Genomic DNA, 25,854 nt, shown 5'->3' with positions numbered 1-25,854 from the left:
CTTGCGCTTCAGAGAGAATTACCGTAGGAATACATCTGACAGCAGGCCAGCGGGTCCCAAAGGCCTGTTTGTTCAAAACAACCTCTAAAATGACACACATACTTTAATCAAAGCCTGAAGCTGCAAAAAGTTTTTTCAGTCTCTCGACTTTCAGACAGTCTTCCAGTGAATCGTGTGAGATGGAAATCAGGAAAAAAAAAATTTGATTAGTTTAGAATGGTATAATTTCATCTGAAACACAGCCTCACTTAAAATGATGTCACAGACAAAAACCAGAACCTGTAGAGAACCGGAAAAAAAAAAACCTAAAAACTAATATGCTGCATTGAAGCATTCACGGGCTCAGCTGAGACAAACAGTGCATCATCAGCAGGGTGAGAAAACCTTGAAGTCGTAGTTCAAAATCCCTTTTTTTTTAGAGGTTTAACAAATATAGATTTTCCTTTAAACAGTGACGATATATTGGTAGGCAACGAAACCCTTATGATTTATGGCATTATAGCTGTGTTATATTGTAGAATTGACCATTAGCTTCAAGCTACATATACGCTGCTGGCTCCTTCTGCATTCTGGAGTCCCAAAGAAGCGATGAAGGAAAATGTGTTTGTGAGACTTTGTGACACCTACTGATGAGAACCTGATGGGCAAGAGAAGCTTTTTTGGGTGAAGAATTTCGTTCAGGCACCTCTGCCTAGGGAGCTTAGTCCACTTCTGTTCATGTTCTTGATTTTCTACTGATGCAGTGTTTACGAGTTTTTTGTTCGAGCTTTTTAATTCAAAAATTTTCATTGTTCTTTAATGATTGTTTTCCTTTTTTTTTTTAAACAATATTGTCTGTATGAAACAGTCTTTTTTTTTCATTTTATCCTGTTCTGGGGGAGGTCCTCTAACAAGTCCTCTGGGTTTTTTTTTAATCTCTTCTGCTCATCTAATCACTTGTTTGTTGTTGTTTTTTTTGTGTTATAGTCACGTTATAATGAGCACGCAAGTTAAGAAACGTTAATATAAAACACAAAACAAAGTTGGGGGCTGATGATTATGACAATGACCTCCTTTCAGTCCAGTGTATTTAGAACTCCTGAATAGGTCCAAAATAATCAGATATAGAGCACGAACACACACACACACACACACACACACACACACACACACACACACACACAAAGAAAAAGGAAAAAGAATCATTCCCCACCCACAAAATAAACCTTTGCCTCCGGTCAAAAAACTTACTGAGACCTTCTGACATCTGACTTTTGTAAATAACGACTTAATTATCTCATTAATTCAGAATAGCATATATTTAATATTTTTAATCCGCTGTCTTCCTGAATTAATGAGCTGATTTTTTTTTTCTGAAGTGAATGCAATACACTTCTGAACTACAGATTTCAATGGGAATAGCTTCAACTCCCATTCACTCACCTTCAGACACCTTAGCTCATTCTTCTCCAGAAATATTTTGTTTGTGTCTCAAAATATAAGTAACCCTTTCCATTTTTGTATCTGAAAGCAATTTGAGGTTCTGTTTGTAGTATACACATTTTAATGAAGGTACGCTCTTTGTAGCACAGGGGTGCCAGGGTACAAAATCAAAAGTTTTGGGACAAGAGGCAACTTTATTGCCTATCAGAGTGTTTCCATCTATCCAAACACTCAGTGCCCTGTGATTCCTTACATTTAAAACAAGTATCAGGTATATTTTTGTCGAATTTATGCTATTTAACTGGATTTTTGTATGTAATCAGAAACCACTCGTATTGTATTGTATTAGTCCCTTTCCAGGCGTAAACTTGATATGGTATATGTATTTATTAAGTTATGGACATAGCCTAATGCAGCACCACAGGCCCCCTGGAGAACTGCAACGTCCTTCTTTTTGCATCGTCTTTTGGTTTCTTGCATTTCTTCTTGACTTGGCTTTTGTACCTAAAAGCGTAAAAGAGAAAGATCCTGTTGTCAGGGTATGTCTGTCGTAGGATTTTGAAAACCTCAAGAAAATACAAGAGCCTCTGTCTCGCAGAGGGGATGCCGTTCCTCATTCTGACAATGGAGGATTGTTGGAAGGGTGTTGATCAGTCCCTCATGATTGATATCAACTTCTATAGCAATACAGCTATTCCCTTTATAGCAGTCGTGGGCAATGTTAGGATTCTGTTTGGAGGGAAGTCTTTTGACGAGTCTTTTCCAATAAGAGGCGTCTTTGTGCCGCCGTTTTCCGTTTCTCCAAAGGAAGATACCCTCCTCCACCAAATCTTCCAGCCCAATCCACACTCCCTTGAACTCAGGTCGATACTTTGTGTAGTTCAACAGCAAAGTTGTCAGGAATTCCTGATCCTCTTTATTTCGAACCTCTGCCAGGTAAGTCCCCATATTCAGACATACACTACGCGCGTCTTCCCACTTCTTTGCTTCCTTGGACAGGAAGAAGCAGCGGGAGGCATGATGTTGCCAGCCAGGGGGGCAGATGGAACACTCCAGCGTTTTCTTGTCACAAAATCCCAATGTCCAGAGGAAGGACAGTTTTTCTGACGAAAATATTAAATCCAGACGTGTAGATTTCAGCTCCAGTTGGCTGTTCTTGAGTTGTACCCCTGCTAATTGTGTAGCTGCCAGGGTGGCGTTCTCCGACACCTCGTTCAGTAGCAGCTCCAGTTGTTTGATCTCCAGTTGCAACGGTCCTGTTTGCCTAGCTGCCGGTATGGCATTCTGCAACAACTGCAATTGCAGCTCTAGTTGTTTTTTTTTCAGTTTCAATGTTGTCGCTCTTGTGGCTGCCAGGGTGGCATTCTGCAATGACTCGTTCAGTTTAAGTTCCAGGCATTTTTTCTCCATTTGCTGCGCTGTCGCTTGCGAAGCCGCCAAGTTGGCATTTCGCAACGACTGGTTCAGGTGCAGTTCTATCTTTTCTTTTTCCATTTGCAATGTTGCTGCATGTGTAGCTGCAAAGGTGGAATTCTGCAACAACTTGTTCAGCTGCTGCTCCCGTTGGTTGTTCTCCAGTTGCAGCATTTTTGCTTGCATAGCCGCCAGGGTGGCATTCTGCAATGATTCATTCAGTTGCAGCTCCAGGTTTTTTTTCTCCAGTTGCAGCATTTTTGCTTGCATAGCTGCATGGGTGGCATTCTGCAACGATTCATTCAGCTGCAGCCCCAGATGTTTTTTTTCCAGTTGCAGCATTTTTGCTTGCATCGCTGCCTGGTTGGCTTTCAGCAACGATTCGTTAAGTTGCAACTCCAGGTGTTTTTTCTCCAATTGCAGCATTTTTGCCTGCATAGCTGCCTGGGTGGCATTCTGCAACAAGTCTTTCAGTTGCAATCGCAGCTCTTTATTCTGTAGTTGATTTGTTGTTATCTTGTCAGCATTCAGGGTGGCATTCTGCAAGGACTCGTTCAGGTCCTGCTCAAGTTGGTTGCTTTCTAGTTGCAGTGTTGCCACTTGTGTAGCTGCCTGAGTATTATTCTTCAACGACTCATTCAGCCGCAGCGCCAGTTGGTTTGCCTCCAGTTGCAGCATTATTGCGTGCGTAACTGCCAGGGTGACATTCTGCAAGGTTTGGTTCAGTTGCAGTTCCAGCTGTTTATTCTGAAGTTGATACGTCGTTATCTTTTTTGCATTCAGGCTTGCATTCTGCAAGGATTCGTTCAGTTGCAGTCCCAGCTGTTTTTTCTGAAGCTGATGCGTTGCTATCTTGTCGGCATTCAGGGTGGCATTCCGCAACGACTCGTTCAGTTGCTGCTCCAGTTGTTTTTTTATCATTTGCAGCCTTTCTATTGCTTTCATGTCCAGTGATTTGTATAAATAGAAATTCAGAATCAGTGATCCAGTCGCAGCACAAAACAGTGTGATCAGAACCACACACAAGATTGTGCACCAGATGGATGTCTGTCTCCCAACTGGGCGATTTTCTGTACTCCCTCTACGTTGAACTTCAGAGTGCTGCAGCTCCACAAGATCATCTCCACCATCAAATGCCATTCTAAGAGGAAAAAAAAACAAAACAACAATCATCAATCTCTCTACCAAAGCAATTAATTCATGATTTGAAGGAGGGAAAAAAATAATTAAGATTTTACTGACAGATGTTTTTATTTTGATTCGGTTGGGATTTTCTCCAAACTTCAGTTCAACAATCATTGTGTAATCATATTGGGAACATGATGGAGCGTTACCACACGATACCGTCAAACTATTTTCTGTTATATATTCTACTGCAAGGATGCCAATTTAAGATTAAGACTAAAGAAAGTGATGGTCACTTTCTTTGATCAAGAAATTAAAAATTCAACGATATGAACAGATGGAAGGAATAACAACACAGAATGAAGATAGTGACATGCAAGAATGAGCACAAACTCACATTTTCTTTTTATAAAAGGCTTTGAACTGCTTGTGAAGTCTTTGCTTTGATGATACATTGAACTACATGTATGCAGGGCTGCACTCGCATCTTAAATGCGGATGGCCTGCGCTCAAAAATGGTTGATTGTTGTCTTCTTTGTCTTCTTCAGTTTCAGGCAAACTTGGCACCACTTGGTGACTGTTGTGCGTATACACAGAGGCCTTGGGCCATCTCTGATTGGTGAACAATGACTGGTCCATGAGACACATGCACTTTTGATTGGTTAGCGTGACCGTCTCTCACACAATGAAACCCATCAGGCAGATGCGCTACGTTGTGTAATTACGTACCTAGATCAACTGCAGCCTTTGCAATTCACCAATCATGTTGCCTCAAATTGCAATTTTCAATTCAGAATCGATTTATCGTTCAGCCCAAACTGCTTTCGCTCCAATCCTTTTATCCTTTCAAGCGGACAGACCCAATATAACTAACTCCTGGCTCTACCCCTTACAGTAAAGTTGCAGTATAAACATACACATTTACCTTCTTACTGTTTTGAATGGCACAGTCGGCGTTCTTACATTGCCTCTGTTATTCTGAATAGTGAGTTGATGCCATTTACAACATTAACGTCATCATGCTGCTCTGCCATCTTTGCTCAGCAAAGTCAAATTCTGAGTGTTATGTCACATTCCCAACGCTAAAGGTCATTAAAAGACACGTATGCTGTCCTAAACATTGTGCAACATTTTACATTCATCCATCTTGTCTCCCTCCTATTGACTTGTAACTTGTCCAGCTATGCTGGCTGCTGATGTGGCAAGCCATGTGGCAAGTGGGCAAGGGTGGAGGGTGCGTTCCCTGACTGGCTACGCAGAGATAGGGCTTAGGGCTGCTTGTTGCTGGTCCCAAGCTTGTCCTTTGTTGTTATTTACCTATTTATTTATATAAAAGGGACAGTGTACATCAATTAACATTTTAGCTTTTGCATGCATGTGAAGAAGAGTCATTTAAAAAAAATAAATAAATAAACGAGGAGTAAACCACACACAGTGGAGGCACCTGTTAAGTCAAACCAGCACAGAAGTGTAATAATCTCAGGCAGAGAGATTCTCAGATAAATTAAATGTATGTAATTAGATGTTAGGGGGTGTCACTCATAAGATTTCAAAAGTCCTCTAAGTTTTGTCAAAATCTTCCAGTTTGTGAGGCACAAGCCTCATAGCCTCCGACACAATGTTGTATTTGGCTCTTGTGTGCCAGTCACCAATTCTTATCCTATATAAGGATATGGGTCCTTTATGAGATCGCTCTTGTGTTATTTGACCGCTTAGGCAGTCAACTATTTAGCCACGCTAGCATAATGTAGCTGTTTTACGTAACTTCAGAGCACGCTAAATACATGAAAACATTCCATCTCTGACAATAAATTACCCCAAAACTACCCAGTCTTATTTATCTTGTCAAATACATTTAGGCTTTTCTGCATGATGTCCTTTTGATAACTCCCTTTTTTTTTTAACTTCCTTTTACTGAGCCCCCCGAGGGGAGGCCCACCTCACGCTTTTAAAATCCACTGATCTAAAAGGCAGATAAAGACAGCAGGACAAGGAAGACACAGTCGAAATGTCTGTCTTTATTTCTGTCCGTTTGTCTCTCAATTTATTCAACAGCAATTCATCGCACAGACCTCAAACTCGGGTTGTGCATCAAAGATGACAGGATGACTCGGTCACAGCAGGGACCGGGGTTGCTAGATTAAAGTCGGAGGGTGTCTGAAGTTTTATGACATCTTCAAAAACCCATGGCCCTGCCTCTCAAAAAAACAAGGCCTGCAAAGGAAAAAGAGGCAGGGTTTGTCGTTGTAATGCCAGAGCTCAAAGTCAGGGAGTGACACTTTGGCTTTAATTCCAATGTTCTGTGATGTCACAGGTATTTATTGTATGTTCTTTATGTAAGAGAGATCAGTCCGAATTCTGTCACATCACCAGAATCCAACCCGGGCACAAAATCTAGGTTATCGAGTTGATTTGGAGTCTGATTCTTGAAATTAGTGGAGGCTTTCCAGACTATTTACTATTCCAAATTATTTACACGGAAAGTTATTGTCAGATGTTGTCGTTTGAGTATGTGTGAGATGAGAGGGGAGACCACATTTGAGGATTCTACTAAATACCCCCAGATTTAACAATCATGATTTGAATGCTCCTGTAGTGGATCCAGCTGTGAACGAAGGCAGTCGGAAGAAAGACTTAGATTGTAGGAGGAGTGACATCACAACCTGCTAAAACTATGACAACTGTTGTTGAAAATAAATTTAGAACTCTGTGCTTTGAAACTTCTCATTATCATGTCACGGTGCTGCAAAATTTGAATTTTTCCACTTTCCAGTCAAGTCGTCACAACACCCGTCATGGCGGCATTGCAGTAACACTGAATGTAGAATACAGAATGGAGAATCTGTATTGCACATATGAATTATGCAATGTTTTACCTGTTTTGTAATGGTTTCCTAAAAGTGCCTCTTCGTTTTCCTCTTACGTTGGCCCCCCCCCCCCCCCCCAACTTCAGCTTCTCCTTCACCTCTCTCCCCCTTGAGGCCCCCAACCCACCCCATACATACACAGACACAGACACATGCACGCGCACGCACACACAAACTTGCCCTTAGCCTCACCCTCTCCTGCATTTCTTCATGATTTCCAGTACTGCCACCTGCTTTTTATCCTCTTTCTCATACCCTTTGAGTTTGCTTGCCCAAGGTTAAGTTATAATTTGTGACCATAAACAACTTGTGGGCGTCTCAAGGGGAGAACTCTAAATGCTGTTGTGCCCTGTTTTCATCCAAAAAAATGAAATGTGGTCCCGGTGCTGGCCTGCACGCTTGTTTGACTTTAGTCTCAATGCCAAACCAACTCAGTGACAGAAGAAGGAAAGTATTAAAGCGGTAGGGAATGGAGGAAAAAAAGCCAGGACAAATAATAATAATCATGAGAGAAAGCCGTTCTCATCCTCAGCAGATTGTTTGAGCATTAAATTCTATGTGCATATTATTGGATATCTATTTACTGAACCTGGTTACCATAACGAGACCAACCTTGTCCTGCTTCTTCCCAGGCGGTCGTCAGGGAAAAATGCCGGTAACGGCACTGGAGGCTTTCGACCTGGACATGAAAAGCTGGACTCGCTACCCCTGCATTCCAAGCCGGAGGGCGTTTTCCTGTTGCACTGCGAACGAGCGAAGCCTCTTCAGTCTAGGGGGTCTCCAGCAGCCGGGTCCGCACAACTTCTACTCCAGACCTCACTTTGTCAGCACCATGGAAGAGTATGATTTGGATCAAGGTAAGTGGTAACGCAATCCATGCAGAACTCAAGTGGAGAGGCCATCTGATATGTTGGGAGGCTTCCGGGCGGGCTGCTTTCAGTTTGGGCAGATGCACACACACACACACACACACACACACACACACACACACACACACACACACACACACACACACACACACACACACACACAAAGGGCTACAAATTGGTGACTCCCTGGTTTTAGTGGGCTGCATGGCCCAATTTGGTTCAGGCTGACTGTCATCTCCATCATGTCACTTCTCCTCACAGCTCCAGGCTTCACACACACTTCTTTTGGATTTGTGTCAAAATTCAATGTCATATTGATAAAAGAAGGGCTAGGGAGCAGTGAAATCACACCAAAAAAGATCTTCATATTTAGAGATGCAGATGAGATGAGAGCCAGAGCGAGGACCAGCAGGGTGGATTACAGCCTCCGCCCTCCGCTGTGAAAACACCAGCCACCGTTCAGCACGGCACAGACAGCAGGGATAAAATCAAGGTTTAATGAGCAACATTAGGCCTGAATTGAATCAAAATAACCATTTATGTGACACTCATCAATATTCATACAAACTAACAAAGTTCCAACAAAGAAAAGCCTGACAGATTCTGCTGCTGCTGAACTGTTCAGTTTGAAAAACTTTTTTTTTTCTATGCCATGTTAATTTTACTCATTTGTAGTTTTAAATACCACCTTGGATGTGGACAAAATATGGATATTTTTTGAGATAGCGTGTTGTTGAAACAGAATTGCAGTAAAAGTAACGGCGGTTTTGATAGTTTGTATGAGTAATGTCTGTGTAAATCATTACAAATCTACATGTGTTGTACAGTAACATGTTTGTTTACGATCAGAAAACAGATTTGAGGGGGGAAAAAAACGATCAAAACTGCAACCAAATAACTCTTTGTCAGATACGTTTGATTTGAAAGCTGCTCAGCACTCAGCAGTGTTCCTTCGCTGTATGAAGTATGGAGAACAAACTAAAGGCCATGTGCATGAATGAATGGTTAAATACGCACTTAAGTACATAAATAAGTGAAAAAAAAATAATTTTGCTAAGGAAAAAGGGATTTATTTAGTAAATGTATTTGGTTTGTCATGCATGTGTTTATTTATGTATTTCTGCATGAATTTATTTATCTAATGCTTTATTCATACATTTATTAATTCGCTGTATGATAAAGTAGCCTTGCTCCAAGCTTCAGCCTTCCTTGAGGTACCAATGGCTCGAGCGCCAAGGTTGAACTCAACTGGATGTTGAGATATTCGAACTGCAAGCAACCAGTTTCTTGCTGTTATGAAATAATGATAGAATTCAGGGAACCACAGATAAGGTTTTCAAGTGGATCGAGATCCGGGTTTTGGATCTGATGGCGCCACGTTGCCTTGACAGAGGTTTGAGTTGTCAAAGTGCCCTTCAGGTTCAACTGTGAGAATTTGGGTGCAAGGAAACTGTCACAGAACATTTCACAAGAATTTCTTATTGTTACAGGCTGTCACCACCTGAATGAGAACTCTACCTGCACATACTGAGTGACTGACAGTTGACCACAATCACCTCCACCCCTTTCATTGCCCCTCAATCACAAAAACTCCCACTATGACAGCGGTAACTGAGGCTTTGCGATCCCTGGCTGAGGTCTTGGCCATCTGGGCAAACCCCTGGAATGTATGATGACTAGGGGAGTAATTGCCAAGCTCCTGCAGTAGGCGATAACAACACCAGCCAGACCTCCAGAACCACACATGGCAACTCTGTAGCGGAGAAAAGTACATTGGGTCCATTATTATTCACCCATGATGACATAATCCTTGATGCTGCCCCTCCACCTGCACGTCTGTAGGTGATTTTAATGTGATCGCTGCCAAGATCCCCTCATCCATTGTCCCCTTTTATGTCTCTGTGTCATCAACTACTCTGATGCTGCTTCGTGGCTGGAGACTCGAGCTGGAAACGACCCTGAAGCTGCACAGATTGTCCATGATACTATAAACATAACACAAACGAGACAAATGCAGTATTTGTTAAAATTTTGCAAGACGGGTCTACCTCGTCACTCACTTCCCCGCAGGTAGTCCAATAATGTTACGCCGCTGACGTGGTGATACTGCAGACGGTAATCTGACATGTGGGGTGTGTTCCTCAGCGGCGTTCAGCCAGCGGATCGTCACAGGAGGTTTGGACCTGCTGTGTGTACTGAACAACAGTCCAAAAATATCTCCTCATTGTGCCGTTGATACCTTCAGTAAACCCAGACGGAGAAAAAAATGATTGGATTTAATATAGAAAAACAAAGAAAATCCATTTTTCCCATCCATCTTTTTGGCGTAAACTGTTGAATAGGTGAACAAGACAATATTAAAAGGGTTAAAAAAACAAAAACAAGCTGTTGTTTTTTTTTAGTTTGATATTACAAATGTTCCTGGAGTCCAGGAAAGGTGTTGTGTGAGTGTGACATCGTAGGAATGGCGAGCTCAGGCAGGGCCAGGGAGAGAAACTCTCTCTCTCTCTCTCTCTCTCTGCCTGCTTGTGCAATGGGCCGCACAATGTGACATCAAACCAGGAAACAGGAAAGGTTTTAGGGAAGTGGAGGTGGGATTGCATCTACGGGCAGAAGAATCCATTGATAAAACAGGAAAGTACATCGAGTATAAAGAGACAAACAGGTGGAGTATATTTAGCCTCCCTCTCAAACTCTAAACATAATAATCATAAACATCTAAAATCAAGTCTCTTAATGTTTGTATTTACTCTTAAGACTGATCGGTGCACCTGTTGAAACCTGGAACGCTGCATCTGCAGTTTGATGGTGATGACTCGTAACTGCTGTGCAGAACGTGATCGGCTCAGAAATATCGGGAACGAGCGTGGACATATTGAAATTAAATACAACGAGTGTTTATGATGAAGCCGCATGAGATGACGACAAGTAATCAAAACCAACTCAACATCTCAAAAAAAAAAAAGAGCAGGAAGAAGTCTGTGTTTATTTGACCCCACAATTTACGAACCACTTATCATCTGTTTACTTTTATACTATATTCTGTTATATCCTACATAGAATGTTCAGTTAGTAATACCTTTATATATACATACACAAACATATATACACATATACATGTTTACTTGAACTTTATATACATTTCATAAGTAAATTCATCTATGATTCTATACTATCATTATTATTATTATTAACATTATGGTGAATTACATAATTTTGTATGGAAAATTAGTTTGGTCTCCTTTCTCCAGCTCCTTTCTCCACTACACACAAACACCCACATACACATATACATATTTACATGTACGTACACACACACACACACATACATATGTATGTATGTATGTGTATATATATATATATATATATATATATATATTTCTTAGTAGTCAGCAAATATTTCTACCATGTGGGACTGCAGTATTGCAGGAAATGTACAGAAATGTCCCAATCCTACATCATGATATCAAATTATAGATATGACAGAAAACTCATCATTTTGATCAGCACAGTTTCTAGATCAAGACGTCTGTCTAAATCAAATCCAAAGGCTGCTTCACTGTATTTTTTAAATCCACCTCCTTTATTTCTGTACAGTTTATACTGAGACTCAGTTAAAACAGGGAACTGAGAATGCCTATTATGCCAGTATTTCTCAAGGAGCAAGTGGTAGTCATGACATTTAATGTTTTTGTTTTTGAACAGCAAAAAGGTTGCAGGTTTCATATGTGATTTATCCACAGCACCTGCTCTCTACCTCTGTGTCCCTGAGTCTTCAGTTTTCCCTGCATCTCACATACTGCCCAGATAAGTTGTATTTCCATCGCTCCCTCCTTAATTTCTGTGAGTGCTTCTAGTGGCACTAGAGCTTTGATTGACACACTAAAATTACAGATAACTGGGAGCAGAGACACAGACAAGCGTATAGCATAAAGCTAGCCATCAAAGCAGCGAGAATCCTCCAGAGGCTCCCTCATCGCCCCCGCAAGCCCCTCAGAGAATAGAGGGTAGAGATAGTGCAGGAAATAGAAATGTAAGATGAAGAACATGAGAGGGCAACGCAGAGCAGCAAGTAGATTCAGATTAGATTTAGTAACAGGAAGGTTTAGGCATCATTCTCAGAGCAACAGAGTAAAATAACACAGTAGTGTGATGGCCATACTTAATAGAGGTTGCAGCCCTTGGCTGAGCGAGTCCATTAACCTGTTCAGTTTTTATACAGTATGTTTTAATCAAGGGGATTTGCATTTAAATGTTCCCCCATATTAGTAGTCAGTGCCAGTGAAAAGCAGGGCAGCATTTATATATGTTCTGAAGAAAGGAACGTCGAGTGCTGGAAGCCAGTCATCCTCATCTTGGTTGAAAAACGTCAAAAATGCGTTCAAGTACGAATTCAAGGTGCTTTTTGAGGAATACGTTCAATAACGGGATAACAATCGACTGGTTTCTATTTCAATGTGAAGCGAATCTTTTGAAAGTTCGTCAAAAAGAAAAACAGAAACATGAATTAGGCGCCTTCCCATCAAGTGGCTTGGGCGGATAAACTACGCAAATTTTGTCACAAGCTGGAGATGTAGACCACGTACCCTGTCCAGCTGTAATTCAATGTAGAGGAAGTTAAGGTTACAACTTGGACATAAAAGAAGTAGTCATGGCTACTGACTCATTATTTTGCATATTTTTTTCATGGATAAAAGAGAGGAGTATTTTGGTCTCCTTATTGGTCCACACAAATCTGTTGTTGCTGTTGTTAGCAGCCATGCTGTCGTGCATTAATGGGAAACCAGAAGTACGACGTCACATGAATTAAGCGTCTGCTACATCAGAACTTATTTGGCTAATTGGTGTCAATCTCCTAAAAGCACATTAACTGTTTTTCCCACATATCTAAAGCCACCTCAAGCAAGCAGATCTGAGGATTTAAAAAAAAAAAAAACTTTTTAGAAGTTTGGTATTCTGTCACCCTTTTTTCCTGATGTGATACTTCCAAATAAAATCAGGGTGATGGAAACAATTGTCACTCTGTATGTGCGTGTGTGTGTGTGTGTGTGTGTGTGTGTGTGTGTGTGTCATATGGTGACCACAGTAGAGGGCAAAGTTCCCCGTAGTGCAGACTGTTGTTCCAAGTATAGTCCAAAACACGAGACTGGAGGACCAAAAAAAAACCAAAAAACAAATCTGTTCAACTGTCCAGTTTTTGGTGTTACAAACAGAACCTGCACAGGTCATCAAAATGGAATCAAAACTGCAATTTGCTCTCCTGCGACTTGTCAAAAATACTACCCTAAATTAGACGGGGTGGTGCTGCATGCACATGGTATTTATTCTACGGACAATTTTTTCATTGCATAAAAGAAATACACCATGATCACCATGGTTTTTTGAAAAAAATTGTGAATGACATAAAAATGAACATTCCCTCTTTCACTGCAAAATCGATCACAACATCAGTCGAAGTAAATAAATACCATTAAATATCCTTTCAAAATTGTGTGGCCTTACCACAGACGTGCATCAAATATTGCAATTATTCTAAACGAAAAATATATACAAATCATAAAACAACGAACAGTGGGGACTGTTCGTGTCATGGGTATTGATCCAGGAGTTGATATGCAAGGGGCTGTAAGACAGGATGTCATTGACTCACCTTCTATATATATATATATACATATATATATTTATATAACATATTCCCCTCCATGCGTTTGTGTTTGAGTCTTTCATATTGCACCAAAATAGCAGCTGAGTTTAATCAACAGATGCATTCCCTCCTCTGGATCCTCTGGTGTAAAGAAGTGCCTCGGCTCATAAATGATGATAGCTGAGTTCACTGTGGACTTTTTCATTCCCGTAATGTTCTGCCTGGACAGTTTATCATCGGTCAACAATGCTAATTGTTATGCTGATCTCACTGTCTCTGGATCCATTGTGCCTCCCTATATAAATCATCCTTCCAAAACCTGCCCTTTTTCTTCTGCGTGTGTGTCAGGGTTCAAGAATCTTGGTTTTCCCAGAAGTAATCCTCCTCATCTTCTCTTACAAAGTCGCGCTTGATTAGTGGCAGCAGCTGCTCCTCTAGTCTTCAACGGGGTTGAAGTTACAATGAACAACAACTCTTGTTATATTAATGCAGGCGAGTACGTTACTACTTTCCACCCACTGCCATGCACTGAGCGAAGCTAACTAGCTGTCAGCGGCTCTCTGAGGGTCTCAGCTCCCCAGAGCAGCACAAAGGAGAAAAGGATATCACTCTTCTTCTGGGTCTGAGAGGATGGACAATAAGCATATTTCTCAAAAAGTTGGTGTACTTCTAATGTACATCCACATACAGCTGTTTGCAGTATCCCTCTGAGATCAAAGCAGCATTTTAATATGTTATTGTGTGATGTCGTCACATCTGTAGGTTTCTGTTGTGTATGGACTTTTCTTCCCTGAAATGATACGGCGGCTGACCCTTGCCATATGTTCACTTTTATGTGCTGGCAGCATTTTTGATGATGTTGACTGACAAGCGGAGCACAAAACACTGTAAATGAAACGGTGGTTTGTTATCAGTGAAGTTGATAGTTCTTTCAGTCTTGGTTTCTTGTCATCTCTCAGTCGCATCACCATTTGATCATCCCTTCTCATCCTGCTCTGCTTGTCTGGCTGGATTTGATGTTTTCTAAATTATACGCCTGTTTTTTTTTCTCTGCTTGAAAACGTGTTTCGCTCAAATATGGGTGAAAGTTTATACGGAACGTAGAGTTGAGACGAGTGAAGAATCCGGAATGCAACCTGCATGCAAACTTGCTCCCCCCCCCCCGGAGATGTTGTGCCAATCAAGCCAATGCCCCCACCACCTCCATCCTGAGGGGCTTTGATCTGCCAACAGATTTCTTGAACACGGTGTCGACACAAATTTCCGATTATTGCCCTCCTCCCCTCCAGCTTCCCTCCTGTGTTGGACTGATGTTTCCATCGATTATCTGATTGGATGAAATGTTTACAGATTCAATCTGAAAAGACCAAACAATTATCCAAAACTAAACTGAGCCTCCTGGATTATATGGAATATTTCTTTTTTCATGACTTATGCTGTCATCCAACCCTATTAAAGTGTCTGCATTTAGATGAGCCTCTTTTTTATAGTGATTATACCTGCTCGCTGCATTGAATTGCCCATTAGAATTTAGACGGGTCCCTCTACAGAATAAATACGTGCTGTTATACCAGGGGCAGAAAAATACGCATATACTTTTTCCCCTCGCGTCAGCTGTTTGCGGTGTGGAGGCAGGCAGGTAGAAAATGAAGAACTTCATTCAGGTTAATTTAATAATCACAATTACTATTAAGTAAGCCAAATTTGCCTGCGGTTTGAATCCCAAAACAGCATCACTGGGAGTAACTACTTCTGTGGGTGGTGCTCCGCTAACAAATGTAGGAGCACAGGCACAGCCGGTTTATGATAATGATGACGGCAGTCTGCTGAGAGCTGTGCACCTGACGACGCTCCAGCTAGTAGCTTCTAATAACACCGAGCGAACAGAAGTGGGTTTTTATGTTTTCTCAGGACATACCTTGAGGAAAGAAAAGGAGGAGAAGAGATCCTCTGCCCCAGAATTGGCATTATTAGTAAAAGTGTGCAGTAACTAGAACACGTTACTGCAGAAACTATCATTGAAGCTGCAAGAGAAAAATAAAACATTTGGAACACAAGAAAGGCCAGGTAAGGGGAGAAAAAGACAGTAATAAACGCCAGCTTTTCTGCTGCTACAGCAGATTTGTTTGAACATACACATTTGCTTTAAAATAGTCAGTGCATGACTCCTCCCCCCTCTGTGCCTCATACCAATGTTCATAGGCGTATCTGTTTCACCTAACAATTTGGCCCCTTTCAGACTTGCATTAGTATGATTTCTTTGTGATCCGATCACAAGTGGACGGACAGGGGGGGAACATTCTCAGGAAATACTGACATCTTATCCCTCTAACCATACCCAGAGGTGGTAGAGATCCACATGCTGCACAGACGTGAATGCCGATGTGCCCTTGGCCGCACCTCTTTGCTGATGATGCTATGTTTTGTGGAAATGCGCACTGATTAGGCCAAGTATGGTGGAATATTATCACATCTGATCAGGTGAAAAAGCCCATAGAGAAATATGACAGCTCTACCAAAGATCTTGGGTGGTTCGGTTTGTCAGGAGCACACCAGGGAACAGACCCAGTCTGTTTTGGTTTTATTTATCCCTACTCTGTGTTTAGTTTCTGACTTAAGAGACCCCCCTGCATTCAAAGTTGGTAATTCCTTCAGTAGTTTAAGTGAAACAATGTCACTTGACCCACAACAGCAATAAAAACAAAAGGGATTCATTGTTTAATCTCTGCATAATGTTACTTGTGTCTCTTCATCATGGTAAAATGTTTTTTTTCACTGCAGTATCACATGACAGATGGCATACTTGTAAGTACAGGGTTTGGCCAGTATGCGGCATCAATAACTGCCGCTCTTCGTGTATCCAAGTTTATTCTATATGCATGGTTTAGCTGGCTGGAGTTTCGAGTCATACATTTTAGTCAATACTTGTATACATTTTGGCAAATTCATGCCATTTTTTGCCCAGCTGTTAGCAATTCATGTTGCCGTGGATACACAAAAAGCTCTCCTTAGATACTGAAGAAAATGTAGAAATATGATTATTCTCTCTTTCTGAAGTCTCTCTTCTCCCTCAGATGTTTAAATGGGTTTTATCAGGGATGGACATCAGAGATACTGATAACCCCGGGGAGTGTAAATCACACTGCAGGACGTCTGTGGTTTTCTGTGGGACGAGATCTGAGCTACCACCTCAAAGGAAGACGACTGTATTAAAAGATCTGTTAGGCATTCATATCGCCCACTTTATCCTCTCAGCTTGTTGCCCTCCTTCCCCCCACCATTCTCACGGTCCTCCTCCTCTAAGTTTCACCCCATCTTCGAGCTCCTCGGACTTTCACCTTTCCTCACTTTCTGTCTCACTGAACCTCTTGACTTCTCTTCTTTGCAATCTCTTCTGCTGAAGCGCACGCTTTTTAGAGGACACGAATACACGTGGAGCCACCGATTCCCTTTTAAACAAAAAGAAAAGATCAGTTCCACATAAAAGCATACAAATACGTGGAGAGATAAATATTTACTTCCCTGATGTCATTTAATATAAATCCCTAATAAAGTCATTAATAAAAGCAACTTTTTAAAACGATTTGACGATGCACTGTTGGCTTTGTAATCTAGATTTCACTGCATCCGCCTCCTGTGGCCATATAGATTTAAGAAACAAATGCACAGTAATCAGCTCAGTTGACTTTGTCGGGTTGTTTTTTTTTTTTAATCGGGTGTTTTTGTTGATTAAGAGAGGAATGATTGTGACTGGTGATCCACAGCTGCTGCAGCCATCTTTCATTCTATTTACCTGCTTCCTGCCTGTGAGACTCTCTCGCTAATCCCTTGCCCTCCTCCAGCTGATGCTGATAATGGGATCCATTACCAAACTAGGCCTTCTTGTGCTTGTCTAGAGAATTGTAAGTGATGGTGGCAGGCAGCTGGTCTTCGTGGCAATTAGTATTCCTCCTCTGTGTTTACTCGCCATCTGATGTGATGCTGCAGATGTGCAGGGAGACATTCAGGTCCATCACAATAACAACAATGTCACTTTCTTTAATGTATGGTCTGTAAAAATAATGTTGATCATTTTCACTGATCTTATTAATGCCCATTAAACAACAATTAGTTACAAGCAAGGAATTTTGATTGGACAAGAGGCTTTGCATTAACACTGATTGGACTTTTAACCACATGTATCCGCTTCACAGGTGTTCTAATTAAGTAATTCCATTACCTGGGAAGCAGCCTGGCCAGTACCTGTGGTGCTATCACGTTAACTCTTGATTGTTAGCGTACATTATAGCCTCCAGATGGGATCTGTTGTTAATCGTGGGTCTGTATGCTACACATTATAACACACATGCGCGCGCGCACACACACACACACACACACGCACACACGCACTTGGAATAGCCAAGTCTCCCTAGTTGTTTTTTCATGACGCTCCCATCATCTTTGCTTGTGCATCACTCCCTTCTAGAAACTGCTGAGCTTGCAGGATCGTAAAAGCGTGAAATTTTGACTGTTTGGGTCCCTGAACGTTTTCAGAATGAAGCTGTTTGCAGTGGTCGGCCTAACATATATGAATCGCTTATGGAAGAAAGTAAAATGGCTGTTGGGATGTTTTTGCTATAATGAAGCCCCAGAAACGTACTGACACAGTTACCGAAGCCCTTAAGTTTGCTGTATCAGTTTTGGTTATTTGTTAATATATTTTCATAATTTTCTTTAGTACGCCCAAAGCAAGAGCTGTGTAAGTTGTCAGTAAGTGAGTGGGGGTTGATCTCCACCAGGACTTGTGGGAGATTGCTGACTAGTTTTTGATGGTAATGTGGTCCTGATGGCATAGCTGGGATGAGGTTTAGCACCTCTAAATCTGAGGCTTGTGCTTTACCGTGCCATTGTGAAATGAGAGCTGAGCTTGAAGGCAAAGCTCTTGATCTACCAGTCACTCTTCATTATTCTTATCTATCTATGGTCATGACCGCAAGAAGATCGCAGATAGAAGCGGCTTTACTCAAGAGGGAGGCTGGCGTCATCCCTCAGGGATAAGGTGAGAAGTTCAGTCATCCACGAGAGACTCGGAGTAGAGACGCTGCTCCTTTGTACCGAAAGGAACCAGTTGAGTTGCTTTCAACATCTTGTCAGGATGCGTCCCGGGTGTCTCCCTAGGGAACAAGGTCCAGCTGGCAGGAGACCAAAGTGCAGATTGGAGACCAGGTGGAGGTAGTATTGTATTTCTACGCTGGCCCAGGGAATACCTCAGGATGCCCCAGTGAGAGCTAGAAGTGGGTGTTCATATGAATTACACATGGCTCTTTGATAGGGTGAACTTGCATTACTATTATACAATATTGTCGATCTGTGTATCTATCATGAAATACGGTAGTCTTCAGTGACAATGATTTCATTTATCATACCGTGATACTGATATTCATACATATTTAACATATCTGCTAACTGAGGTGTGCCACCTATAAATGTATGACACCTAAAGCATTCTGACAGCAGAAAAGGCCCAATATATCTGTTGTCAACAGTGCTGGGCAATACTTAGTAGAGTAATAAGTTACTTATTACATATTACTCTGTAGAAAAGTAATATAGCTATATTACTTATTACTTAGAATCACGAGTTATAATATTACTTCACTTTAATATTACATATTACCCCCCACACCCGCAAAAAGATGGACAACACCACAATTGATTCAGCCAGCTCCTTTTTGAACTGAATCCAATTTTAATGGAATACTAAAGTCAATAATGATAAAGTGAATAATTGCAAACTGAACAATTGCAAAAACAAAACAGTCCGTTTCATCGTTTAAAGTCAAAATAATGGCGATACTTCCACCCGTGTAAAGTAAATGTGCCAGCTCCGAGTTGTTCTGCATCGTCCACGCTTAGATTTACTTGCTGTTTGTTTGTAGCAGGCAGCTGCTGCACGCGTCGCATTACAGTATACTAACTTGACGTCATGACGGGGCGCAGGTGGCGGCGCGTTGGAACAGATCTACAAGCTACGATGCAGCGCTCATCACGGTGTGTTGATAGAGTGTAGATCTGCTCTATTTGCGAATGCAACAACCCAGCACAAATTATACGTTTAACAGCCATTGTAATGAGTAACGAGGCCCTTATTCGGCGGAATAACAAGGCATAATATTACCTTTTGGCATAATAGCCTTGTTATATCACTTGTCACTGGGTAAAGTAATATTATTAGAGTAATACATCACGAAATAACGCGTTACTGCCCAGCACTGGTTGTCAAGTGTATAAATGATAAAGATTGACTTGGACATGTTATCTGTGGAAGCCTATAAATAGAAGGCATGGTGGTGGTTATGAAGTGTGTGTTTGTGGCTGTGTATGCAGCCTTATGTTAAGTGGACGATGGTGGAGGGGGGATGGTGAGGAGCGCATTTGGAGGGCACAGACCACCTGCTAGAGAAGACTACCGCATATAGTTTATTCTGCTTCCTAGGAACATTCTTAAGATGACATTCCAGAATAGATTAAATCAACACCTGTTCCTCTCAGTACCCCCTTATATTTGACCCTTTTATCATTATCGTTCAAAGCCAGCAGACTCAGCCTACTCAGCTGAAGCATTTTACAAGCTGAATGTAGAAGTTGTACGTGTATAAATGTTGCGAGAGTGCGTGTGACTATGGTCCAAATCAAGTGAAACGCTGTTGGACGTGACCAGGTTGACCCTCAAACTGTGTGTTTGATTCTAGCTTCTGTATGGTTCTTTTCAAATTATTGAATAAATCAATCAATCATAACTCTTTTGAAGCTCACAGTGGATCCTCACACAATTCTTAGGTTCATCCAGGTGCTTGGACAGAGCTACAACGATAAAATCATGCATGCTCAACATGCAACATCATCATTAGCTCAAGTGCCAATGCTAGCAGCACTAGCATACTGTTGTTTCTGCTTCGGCGGAGCTACTTTGGTCAAGTCAAACAATTGCTTGTCGCTTGGTAGGAAAATCAAGAAAAATGCTGTAATAAGCTGAAATATTTCAGTGCAAAGAATTTGTCAGTGGTACAAAACAGCAGCAATGGAACTTTTGACAGCCTGTTCAATTCAATAACGACAAGGACAAAAGAAGTCAATGAACATTTTTTAATTTGCATGAGAATTTTATGAGTGTAAAAAGCATCAGTGCCTCTCTGTCTGTGCCGACTGTAAATACAATAATGACCTTGAGTTATTGACTGCAGGGCTCTTCAGCAGAGCGGCGGAGAACTGGAGTGAATAAATCACCTGTCAAACCATATCAAGGTTTAGCCGTAGATTTGGAAGAACACTTGACATGCAAAACACTTGACAAGAAAAAAACAACAGTCTGACTCGGTACAAACTCTCAAAGGAACTTTTTTGAGAAATAGAATTAATTTTCTGTAATTTTTCATGTCAGACAAGAAACTAGAGACCCTTCTCTCCTCCCTGTGGGTGCATTGCAGCGCTCCAGACATCCACCAGATGGCTAGTTAGCTTAGCCGTAGTGAGAGCTAGCAATGATGCTGGAGAGTTTTTGTCTGCATAAAAAAAAAAGACATTTCTGGATAATATGGTTATTCATCACTAAAAATATGAAAGTACCATAAAACCACAGTTGTAAACCGGTAGCAAAAATAGAAGCAGTAAAATGAGTGCCTGCCTTAAAGATGGAGTTAAACTTGCACTTCCTGAAGAAATTGCACAGCAGCTGTCACCCCCACTTTTGTTATTTGTTCTGAGCTAAGGCTGATATTGTCCCATGATTGCAGAGTATCACGTTGATTTGTTAGACCTCCTGCTGATCACATCTTCTTCTGTTCGAGCAGCGTCTGCAGAATAATTACAGTGTAAAAAATCAGCATTATTCTTCCTCATCAGACGGAGGAGACTGGAACCGTCCTCTCTCACTTTCAACAGTCTTTACTGCGTTACTCATTTCAAGATTTGTTGGGTACTGAAGTTTCCTTTGCTTTTAGTCCTGCTTGTGTTTATTAGTCAAATCCTTTTAGAAAGTACCTAACATTTCGTTTGATATTGTTTGATGTGTAGTGTGAAGAAAACTTGGAATTCTGTACTCTTGAGAAATCCATCCAATTTGTGGAGAAGTCCTTTTATCATACAAACCATTTGTTGCGTCGGCCTTCTGGGTAGCTGATCTCAGACCATCTCAGAGGTGAAGGGGAGCTGAAAAGCTGACAGAAGCAGCCCAGCGCTGGCAAAGTGGTAAACGTGGACTGTGGTTGTGAAGTTGGCTGGATGTACCATCAAATGATTGTCAGCTGTTCAATAGTCCTGTATACTGCCGATATGCCACATCTGTCAGGTGAATGGACGAACGCTCTCACTGACAGGGGTTTTTGCACAATTATGAACACGATTTATCAGAATGAACCCTTTTGTGTGCACATCAAGTCTTAACATTTTTCACATGAACTTGTGAAAAATTGGAGCGAAAACAAGTTTTGCATTTGTATATTTGTATTTTAATCCCGCAAGAAGATGTTCCCGCTCATTTATTCTGCTCTCTTTCGTTGTTGTTTGGGCGAGATGTCACTTAAATTACGATATTCTGGCCAGCAGCTGACTGATAGATTCATTCATACATGTTTGCACACTGGAAGGTCATTTCCACCATCCTGCTGAGTCACCCTGGGAGAATCATATAGGGAAGGGATGGAAATGTTAGTAGATGTGTTTGTAGCACAGCTGTGATCATGACTGAGGGACACCCACCCAATGTCGTGAATATTTGGTCACTGAACTCACTCACTCACTCACTCACTCACTCACTCACCAAGGAAACCCTCCCAGAATTTAAAACCTGCAGCTCATCTTCTGCACCTCACTGTTCCTGCTGGATATGACTGAGCCACTGTTGTCACTTTGACCAGGATCAGCTGAATAACATCTCCCCTCATTCTGATTATTTATAGCAGTTAAGGCAGCTGCTGCTGCTGTTCACTATGTAAATTCTGCACTCCCAACATTTTCCCAGGTTGCTTTGCATTTCCTCTCAATCCTCATAAGACGAGCAGATTACTGCATTGATCTCGCTCGTAATCAATGGTCGTGTTATTAATCAAACCTGCAATGCAGCAACTGCCTCAGCCTTTATATTCATGAGAGTGTGTGTGGGTGTGTGTGGGATTGGGTGTATTGTGTGGGGGGCTATTTCAGCCAAACACTGACACAGCAACTGAAATAAAAGTCGATAGCACAGGCTGTAATGATTTGAAGAAGTGCCCCGTCTTCTTATACTGACAGCTAGCAGCTAACGTAGCATTGCTTTTAATTCAAACTGATAGTTAGCAGCTAAATGTTGTTGACTATACTCGACATGAGAACAGTGTGTTGACTGGGACAAATGAGGGAAATTGAAATTAGTCTCTACTTGCAATGGTCTGGCAAAGTCAGACGTGTATCGCCTCAATAGCAACAACTCCCTGCCCTCCTGCTGCACAAATGAAAACACGGTATTATTTACAACAGTTGCAGTTCTAGTACTGATGAGATTGCAAAAACTTCATCCAGAGCATTATGCAAATTCAAGCCATCAATCTGGAACAGGACATCACCTCTCTTTCATCCATCTCTCCTATCCAGACAGCGGATCACCAGGGGAATGGCTGCTCATAACCGCACATCTTTACGACAGTTGAGCCACAGCGAGAACACCTAAGTTTCTTGTCAAAAATGCTGTTTTGGATACATTCAAGCCTTTGAAACATCCACAACACACGGAGGGTTTTCCTTCCAACATGGTGAAGGCGCAGCTACATGACTTAAAAAAAACATACAACCCATTTTCTTGCGATAATTTCCTCAAATGTTGCTCAAACCACTGGGTTTCAAGGATGAACTGAAAAGAGTTCGGTGCAGCTAGGCCAGGTTGGTGATGTCGCTGGAACCCCTTGAGGGACGGAAGCATACGACTGGGATGCTGGATCTGAACAAGTGCTCTTCCCTATTTGTATCTCAAAGCAACGTACGCTCTTTTACCTGTCAGAAAGAAAAAAAAACATTACCTTCACCTGCACGATCACCTGGTCTTCCCTGCTGCTGTGTGACCACTTATTTGCCTGCCGTTTACAACAACAGCTTGTATGATCGGTGCTGAACAGCGTTGGGGTTGGCTGGCTCTCCTACGGCTGCTGGCAATCACGAGCAGCTCGGCGTAGCGCCACGCTCGTCTCATCGTACCTGCCGGTGCTGGTCAGTGGAGATTCGTCATCAGTCTTGACAGCCAGCAGATGCCGACACATATGGGCCAAGCAGAGATGACGCAGTGCATCAATGAGGACCGGTAACCTTTGATGCTGCTCAGCTCAACGTGGAGGGAGGAACAGTGATCATCCTCATTTTCAACACCTCGGTTATATTACGGTCACTTCTCATCAAATACTTTTATCAGTGGTTCAGGCAATGATGATAATGTTTTGTGTGTGTGTGTGTGTGTGTGTGTGTGTGTGTGCGTGTGCGTGTGTATGTGTGACAGGGAGAGAAAGAGAGAAATGGCCTAGTGATAATATACGGAGTAAAAGTGTACCGAGGCATCTGTATCCATTTCTGGAGAGTAAACCAGAAGTGGGTTTGACCACCAATTTTAACTGCAAGACAATGAACAATCAGCAACAAGCTCTCTCTTAATTCTTCAGTTTGATTTGGAATCGGAATAAAAACAGAATTTCTTTGGCCAAATATAGTTTTGGCTCTTCTTTCAAAGATCCTTCAGTATGAACAGTAAACCATCCGTCCATTATCTTCCGCTCATCCTGTTAAGGGCCGGGGGGGGGGCTTTTGGGCGAGAGGCGGGGTTCACCCTAGACAGGTCACCAGTCCATCACAGGACCAACACATAGAGACAGACAACCATTCACACTCACAGTCACACCTACAGTCAATTTAGAGTATCAATCAGCCTCGTCCCCTCTTGATGTCTTTGGACTGTGGGAGGAAGCTGGAGTACCAGAGAGAACCCTCACAGGAACAGGGAGAACATGCAGACTCACACAGAAAGATCCTGTGCTGGAGCTGGGGCTCGAACCCGGAACCTTCTTGTTGTGAGGAGACAGCGCTGACCACTGCACCACCGTGCAGTAAAACCATCTGTAAAATCCTTAAAATTCAACAAGTTCTAGTTCATTTGGAACATGCAACTAAACAAAACAATTTCCAGCCTTTTTTTGATATGCAGATTTTGTGGGTTTGAGAAAAATGCAGCTGCTGAAATCTCTCGCTAGCAACTCACAATCTGAGCTGAGGCTCCACAAGCAGTGGGCGGGGCTAAGACTATTATGCCAGCACAAATATTCATGGGAATGTTAGTTGATGGTGCCGTCTGGATAATCACCTTGAGGGGATTTTTTTTTTCAAATTTTGCTCAAACTTCTATTGGGACTTGAGGATGAACTGAAAAGATTTTTGGAGGTCAAAGGTCAAGATACAGGCTAATTCAGGTCAGACCTGATTGGACTTTTTCTTCAGACTCCATCATTGTACTTCGCACTTTACAGGTAGGACGATGTTTCTGTCTTTGAATCGGGTATTGCGTCTTTTTTTCATAGCAATTCGTTTTTGTATTGTGTCATGTGATCAAGGACTGCAGTTAGAAATTAGCTATCTTCTAAATCTGGTGCACCCGTCTTTTTTATTGAATAGATCAATGCGCACAGCATTTTTTTTTTTTCAAAGTTAACTAAATAAACTCAACTAAACTAAAGGAGTTAAGGAGGTCCGAGGGAGAGGAGTTAAGGAGATCCGAGGGAGAGGTGTGTTTTGTTGTGTTTGCAGGCAGACAAACTACATTTAATGATGTTCTGGTCCACTGGTTCACTTCTTGGCAGCTCTTACGACCCTTGGACCCTTGTTTGTTAGTGCATTGGAGCTCTCGGTCCCTAACTACACCCAACGCAACACTTGTTCGGTTCAGCTGCTGAAAATCCAGACTGAGGGGCAATCAATTTGAAGTGGTTAAATTGAGGGGAGAAGAGAAGTTAATGTTGCAGGAGGGGTGAAGCAGCTAACTGTTAGCTCGGTGGCTGGGGGAGGGCATTTCAACCCACAGCACAGTGCTTCCCGTATTACGAGCTTTGAGGGTGTGTGTAACACATATGTTAACTGGCGCAAAAAATATGGAATATCAAATATTATGAATTGCTGCACTGGCACTGTTACACTTTTCTAACAAATAAAAACGTATTTGGAAGCTGAGAAGTTGAAAAAGGTCCTACCTTAACTAGCATTCGTCTGATTTAGTGGCATCATGTGCTGAGGGTCAGCTGGTGAGTGAGGCGATCATATTCAGTGAGTGTTGCACTTGGACATCCGGCTGAATTATTGAGATTGCATGATTTTGGTCATCTATCAGAGTGCGTTCCCAGAGAGGATCCTGCTCTCACCACCTCCTCATTCCCATGCCAGTCTTCTTTGTCGTGACATTTGGAGGGAGAGCAAGAGGGGGAGCGTAACTGTAACCTTGCCGTGGGCACATGTGGTGTGTGAGTGTGTTGGG

The 25,854-nt window shown here is 41.9% G+C and overlaps 2 protein-coding genes across 7 annotated transcripts in view; one reads left to right on the top strand and one right to left on the bottom strand.

Annotated features, from left to right (window-relative positions):
- klhdc8b (kelch domain containing 8B) overlaps positions 1-25,854 on the top strand; it is a 161,214-nt gene that overhangs the window by 116,189 nt on the left and 19,171 nt on the right. For all 3 annotated transcript variants that reach the window (XM_086214044.1, XM_086214045.1, XM_086214046.1), the window contains one exon: positions 7,460-7,684. In XM_086214044.1, coding sequence (XP_086070170.1) covers positions 7,460-7,684 — 225 coding nt within the window. The remainder of the gene's footprint in view (positions 1-7,459; positions 7,685-25,854) is intronic.
- On the bottom strand, positions 1,414-4,947 carry LOC147256138 (uncharacterized). Of its 4 annotated transcripts, XM_086214043.1 has the most exons (3): positions 4,690-4,942; positions 2,590-3,976; positions 1,414-1,926 (listed from the first exon to the last, which is right to left on the bottom strand). In XM_086214043.1, the coding sequence occupies exons 2-3, from the start codon at positions 3,973-3,975 to the stop codon at positions 1,768-1,770; spliced, it is 1,545 nt and encodes a 514-aa protein (XP_086070169.1). In that variant the 5' UTR covers position 3,976; positions 4,690-4,942; the 3' UTR covers positions 1,414-1,767. The 4 variants fall into 4 exon arrangements, with proteins under 4 accessions (XP_086070169.1, XP_086070167.1, XP_086070168.1 ...); XM_086214041.1 differs by having other exon boundaries at positions 1,777-3,976; positions 4,886-4,947; XM_086214042.1 differs by having other exon boundaries at positions 1,777-3,976; positions 4,358-4,941.

This window comes from Aulostomus chinensis, chromosome 9, assembly GCF_037954235.1.
Source record: "Aulostomus chinensis isolate RoL2024-O1b breed Wild chromosome 9, RoL_Achi_v1.0, whole genome shotgun sequence".
Lineage (NCBI taxonomy): Eukaryota > Metazoa > Chordata > Actinopteri > Syngnathiformes > Aulostomidae > Aulostomus > Aulostomus chinensis.
Note: the sequence above shows the minus strand (reverse complement) of the source record. Positions and strands in the feature narration are given on the sequence as shown.

Excerpts from the sequence above, each read along its gene's own strand:
- LOC147256138 (XM_086214041.1), bottom strand. The coding sequence starts at position 3,975 with ATGGCATTTGATGGTGGAGATGATCTTGTGGAGCTGCAGCACTCTGAA.